Source organism: Colobus angolensis, unplaced genomic scaffold, assembly GCF_000951035.1.
Source record: "Colobus angolensis palliatus isolate OR3802 unplaced genomic scaffold, Cang.pa_1.0 Scaffold284, whole genome shotgun sequence".
Classification (NCBI taxonomy): domain Eukaryota; kingdom Metazoa; phylum Chordata; class Mammalia; order Primates; family Cercopithecidae; genus Colobus; species Colobus angolensis.
The window spans coordinates 4,171,461-4,177,852 of NW_012116088.1; the positions used below are offsets into that span (position 1 = coordinate 4,171,461).

At 45.2% G+C, this 6,392-nt stretch overlaps 1 protein-coding gene across 2 annotated transcripts in view; it reads right to left on the reverse strand.

Moving 5' to 3' along the window:
* The window catches only part of BST1 (bone marrow stromal cell antigen 1), a 30,795-nt gene extending 30,078 nt beyond the window's left edge, over positions 1 to 717 (reverse strand). Inside the window, exon 1 of one of the 2 annotated variants that reach the window (XM_011948830.1) lies at positions 421 to 717. In XM_011948830.1, the coding sequence (XP_011804220.1) occupies positions 421 to 599 (179 nt within the window). In that variant the 5' untranslated portion in view covers positions 600 to 717. The remainder of the gene's footprint in view (positions 1 to 420) is intronic. The other variant, XM_011948831.1, reaches the window with a different exon arrangement.
* Between the last annotated feature and the right edge of the window lie 5,675 nt (positions 718 to 6,392).

Here is a 6,392-nt window from a genome sequence, read left to right on the forward strand (position 1 = left end):
CCCTCACCTCTAGAATATACACATCCCTCACTTCTAGAACACACGCACACACACACCCCTCACCTCTAGAGCACACACACGCACACCCCTCACCTCTAGAACACACACACCCCTCACCTCTAGAGCACACACACACAAACCCTCACCACTAGAACACAGATACACACACACACACACACTCCTCATCTCCAGACCCCGCACAGCGCACCCCTCACCTGCAGACACACTTCACAGTCCCCTCCTCACTTGCCCCCATCCTTCAGGACCACTGCTGTCTCCACACTCACCTCTCCCCTCAAGGCCTCTTTCATTGCCCCCTCACCACGACCTTTAGCTCCAGTATTCCCCTCCCCAGGCCCTCTTCACCGTTGCCTCTTCCCCCTCTCCCGGCTTCCCTTCCCACCCGGCCCGCGGCCTCACCGCTGCTCCGAGCTCAGCAGTGCGCGGTACTCGGCGCAGCGGCCCAGGAAGATGTCCCGCAGCTGTGGGCTGGTGCCCTCCCCGTGCCACGGCGCGGGCGCCCCGCCCTCAGCCAGCAGCGGCAGCAGCAGCAGCAGAAGCTGGAGCAGCCGCGAGGCCGCGCACCCCCGGGCCGCCATCGGGGAACTTCGGTCCCTCCAGTCCCGTGCCTCCTCGACTCCCCTTCTCTCCTCCTACTAAGGCGGCTCCGCAAACTGATGCAGGGCGGGACTCTCGCTCGTCGCAGTGACTCTCGCTCGTCGGAGGAAAACCTCGCTGTTTTCCGTTTCCCGTTCCAGTCTATTTCAAGATTGAGCTTGGGGCAGGGTGCGGTGGCTCATGCCTGTAATCTCAGCACTTTGGGAGGCCAAGGCGGGCGGATCGCTTGAGTCTAGGAGATCGAGACAAACCTGAGTAACATATAGGTAACACACCTCCTCTGTACAAAAAAATATAAAAATTAGCCGGTCTAGGTGGTGCGCACCTGTAGTCTCAGCTACTTGCGAGGTTGAGATGGGAGGAGGCTTGACCCCAGGGGATCGAGGCTGCAGCGAGCAGTGATGGCACCACTGCACTCCAGCCCTGGGTGACAGAGTGACACCCTGTCTAAAAAAGTAATAATAAATAAATAATAAAAATAAAAACAGTGAGCTTGGAACATCACCCAGAACAGGACCGGTGCACTGTGGCCCAGGCTAATCTTGACCGGTGGCCTCCGGGAGGGAGCCCCAAAGAAGCCGCGAGGTTAGAGGAGAGGTGAGTCATCATAGAAGAAAGACTTTTCTGGCTCCAAAGGACAACAACTTTGACAGATGCCCTCTTTCACACCAACCAATAAGTGGCTTTTGTTTGTCTTCAGGAAATAATAACCACAACAACGTGCCAAGCACTTTGCAAGTATAATATTCATTGCTTTCCGCAACACCCTTCCTAGCTAAGTTTATAATTATTCTCGCTTTAGCAATGTTTAAACTTAGGGAAGTTAAGCATGTTCGGCCCTCCAGATTTGCGGATTCATCATCCAGATTCAACTAACCACGGATGAGAAACATTTGAGGAAAAAAAGAATGCTTGCCTCTGTACTGAACATGTACGGACTTTTTTTCCTTGTCATCATTCCCTAAATAATACAATGCAATAACTACTTATGTAACAATTACATGGTACTTGATATTATAAGGAATCTGAAGATGATGTGAATTACAGGAGAGGATGTGCAAATACTGTACTACACCATTTAATACAAGGGCCTTGAGAATCTGTGGATTTTGCTGTCCAGGGGGGTCCTGGAACCAGTTATCCATGGATACCTACTGTCCACTGTAACTTGTTAGAGGTCACAATCTCCCTTCCTGATAGATGCAAAATCCTGGAGACAGTCAGTTTAAGAGAGCCAGTATTAATAGAATACCACGTGGAGGCCCAAGTCCTCAATTCTTTAAGTAATGACAGCAATGAACTTTGAGTGCCTGACAGCAATGAACTTTGAGTGCCTGGCAAGCACTTGATAAACACAAGGGAGGACAGAACAGGTGTCCTGTACTGTTTTATTTGAATCTCTTTCTTTCTATAACCAAAATCTGCTTTCTCCTGTTCAGTTCCTCCTTAAGTTAAATCCACTTTCCAGAGGTAAGTATTTTAATCCTTTCAAGTTTTGTTCCTGGTGTTTACTTCCATATTTCTAAATAACATGTGTGAACACCCAAAATTTGAGACAGGTCTCAGTTAATTTAGAAAGTTTATTTTACCAAGGTTGAGGATGCTTGTCCATGACACAGCCTCAGGAGGTCCTGACAACATGTGCCGAAGGTGCTCAGGGCACAGCTTAGTTTTCCACATTTTAGGGAGACATGAGACATCAATCAGTGTATGTAAGAAGTACATTGGCTCCATCCAGAAAGGCAGGGACAACTCGAAGCAGGGAGGGGGCTTCCAGGTCTCAGGTAGGTAAGAGACAAATGGTTGCCTTCTTTTGAGTTTCTGATAAACCTTTCCAGAGGAGGCCATCAGACTATGCATATATCTCAGCCAGCAGCTGAATGACTTTGAATAGAATGTGAGGCAGGTTTGCCCTGAGCAGTTCCCAGCCTGACTTTTCCTTTTAATTTAGTAATTTTGGAGCCCCAAGATTTTCCTTTCATGCATCCCTGGTATGGCTTGTCCCACCAAATCTCATGTTAAATTGTACTCCCCACTGTTGGAGGTGGGGCCTGGTGGGAGGTGATTTGATCATGGGGATGGGTTTCTCATGAATGGTCTAGCACCATCCCCTTGGTGCTGTTCTCATGATAGTGAGTGAGATCTGGTTGCTTTAAACTGTGTAGCACTGGCAGGGCACCTTGGCTCACGCCTGTAATCCCAGCACTTTTGGAGTCTGGTGCCAGGGGAGTGGGTGGGAATCATGAGGTCAAGGGATCGAGACCATCCTGGCCAACATGGTGAAACTCATCTCTACTAAAAATACAAAAATTATCTGGGTGTGGTGGCGCGTGCCTGTAATCCCAGCTATTCCGGAGGCTGAGACAGGAGAATCGCTTGAACCTGGGAGGTGGAGGGTACAGTGAGCTGAGATATCACCACTACACTCCAGCCTGGTGACAGAGTGAGACTCCGTCTCAAAAAAAAAAAAAGGGGGGGGTAGCACCTCCTCCCTCTCTCTCTTGCTCCCTTCGGCCACCATGTAAGACCCCTCATTCCCTCTTTGCCTTCCACCACATTTGGAAACTTCCTGAAGCCTCTCCAGATGCAGAAGCCACTGTGCTTCCTGTACAGCCTGCAAAACTGTGAGCCAATTAAACCTCTTTTTCTTACAAATTACCAGTTTCAGGTATCTATAGCAATGCAAGAACAGACTAATACAATGCCTATATGCTATTTTTTGATGTTTCTGTTTGGGACATTATTACATTTTATTTGTTGTAAACCTCTTGTTTACCCTGGAGGTAATCATTATCTAGAAAGTAACTAGCTTGCTTTCGATATTACAGTCTCATAGGCAGAAGGGACTTGCGTTGTCTCAGATGAAACTTTGAACTGTGGACTTTTGGGCTAATGTTGAAATGAGTTAAGAATTTGAGGGACTGTTGAGAAGGCATGATTGGCTTGGAAATGTGAGGATATGAGATTTGGAGGGGCCAGGGGTGGAACGATATGGTTTGGCTGTGTCCCCACCCAAATCTCATCTTGAATTGTAGCTCCCAGAATTCCCACGTGTTGTGGGAAAGAGCTGGGTGGGGGTAACTGATTCATGGGGGCTGGTCTTTCCTGTGCTATTCTTGTGATAGTGAATAAGTCTCACAAGATCTGATGGGTTTATCAGGGGTTTCCACTTTTGCTTCTTCCTCATTTTCCTCTTGCTGCTGCCATGCAAGAAGTGCCTTTCACCTCATGCCATGATTCTGAGGCCTCCCCATCCATGCAGAACTGTAAGTCAAATTCACACTCTTTTTTTTTTTTTGAGACTGAGTTGCTCTGTGGCCCAGATGGTGCGATCTCAGCTCACAGCAATCTCCGCCTCCCAGGCTCACACCATTCTCCTGCCTCAGCCTCCTGAGTAGCTGGGACTACAGGCACCCACCACCACGCCCAGCTAATTTTTTCTATTTTTAGTAGAGACGGGTTTTCACCATATTAGCCAGGATGGTCTCGATCTCCTGACCTCGTGATCCGCCCACCTCGGCCTCCCAAAGTGCTGGGATTACAGGCATGAGCCACCGCACCCAGCCCAATTAACCCTCTTTTTGTTCCCAGTTTCAGGTATGTCTTTATGAGCAGCATGAAAACAAACTAATACAACTAGATCTCACTTCCTCCTTTCTTGTTTTATGGAGCACATCTTCCAATAGCTTCTTGAGAAGATACATAGGGACTAAACTTTCTGATATTTTTGCATAAGAATTCGAAATATCATTATTCTACCTTCATACTTAATTGAGAATTTGGTTGGGTTTCTGAGATTTTTGCATAAGAATTCAAAGTATCATTATTCTAACTTCACATTTGATTGAGAATTTGGTTGGGAAGATTTTTGCATTGGAAAGCATTTCCCTTCAAAAATTTGAAGACTGTGTTCCCTTGTTTTCTGTGTTGCTGTTGAGAAATCTGAACCCATTTTCCTATTCCTATTTGACCTTTTTTTGTTGTTGTTTGTTTTGTTTTTTATTCTTTGGCCTGTTTTTCCATCTGGAAGTTTTCAGAATTTCCTTCTATTCTTAGGAGTATGAAATTTCAGAGATGAACTTGGGCAAAGGTAGTTGTTTTTCATTGTACTGGACAATCCACGAGCCCTTTTAACCTGCAAACTCATGTCTTTAAATACTGAGATATTTTTTCAATTTTTTGGTAATTTCCCCTCCTCCAAATTTGTTTTCTCTTTCTGAAATTCTTATTACTCATATAGGAATAATTTCCTTGTTAGATTTCCTAGTCTCTAATTTTCTATATTTCCCCTTCTATTTTTTATTTACTTTGCCTTCTTATACTTTCTTGAATATAAATTTATCATTATCTTACAACTTCTCTATTGATTTTTTAATTTATACTATATCTATATATCTATGTATACATATATACAGTTGTGTTCTACCTGTTCAGGTCTTTTTGCTTTTTATAATCTTCTCTTGCTGTTTTGTGAATATTTTTGAGGCTTTTATTACAGATGTAGGTTTTTCATTTTTCTTTTAAATTTTCTTCTGCCAACGTCTGTTTCCTTTGAATGCCATATTTGTATTTTGGTGACTGACTTTAATGTGAGAAGTTTCCCTCACATAAACTGATGACTTTTGGCTGATTATTTTTACAAACACAGAAAAATATAAGGAACTGTATCAGTTCATCGTCACACTGCTGATAAAGACATACCCGAGACTGGGTAATTTATAAAGAAAAAGAGGTTTAATGGACTCACAGTTCCACATAGCTAGGGAGGCCTCATGATCATGGCAGAAGGCAAAAGGCACGTCTTACCTGGCAGCAGGCAAGAGAGAGCTTGTGCAGGGGAACTCCTCTTTATAAAACCATCAGATCTTGTGAAACGTATTCACTATTATGAAAATGGGAAAGACCCACCCCCATGATTCAATTACCTCCCACCGAGTCCCTCACATGACATGAGGGAATTGTGGGAACTACAATTCAAGATGAGATTTGGGTGGGGATACAGCCATACCATATCAGGCACTAATTAGAAGCAGGCTCAGGCACATGGTTAGAATTTATCAAAGGGTGGGCTGCCCTGTAGGATGAACATACTGCACTTTATCACTAAGAGATCCCTGTCATTTTCTCTTCCACAGTCCATTTTTCCAGAGAGTAATACTCCTATATTTTTTTTTTTTTTTTTTTTTTTGAGATGGAGTCTCGTTCTGTTGCCCAGGCTGGCGTGGAGTGGTGTGATCTTGGCTCACTGCAAGCTCTATCTACCTCCTGGGTTCACACCATTCTCCTGCCTCAGCCTCCTGAGTAGCTGGGACTACAAGCACCCGCCAACACACCTGGCTAAATTTTTGTATTTTTTGTAGACGGGGATTCACTGTGTTAGCCAGGATGGTCTCGATCTCCTGACCTCGTGTTCCACCTGCCTCGGTCTCCCAAAGTGCTGGGATTACAGGCATGAGCCACTGTGCCTGGCCTAATATTCCTATTTTATACCTGGAAGGATATAAGCCTGGATGCTAGCAATGTGGAGCTGAGTGGGGGAAGGTGGATGGAGGAATCTCACTATTCAGTATAAAGATTTTCACTTATCCCGCCTCTCTCACATTTTTAGTAGAAGCTCTGGCCTCAGCAATGCCTGGTACCTCACAACCTAGAATCTTTGGTTCATTCTTCAGGAAATATATTCCTGCATAGGATTAGGGAGGGCATTCTTGGACTTCCAACTACTTTTTTGACTTCCAGCCCTACATTCACTCCCACTTCCATCTTAGTGACAG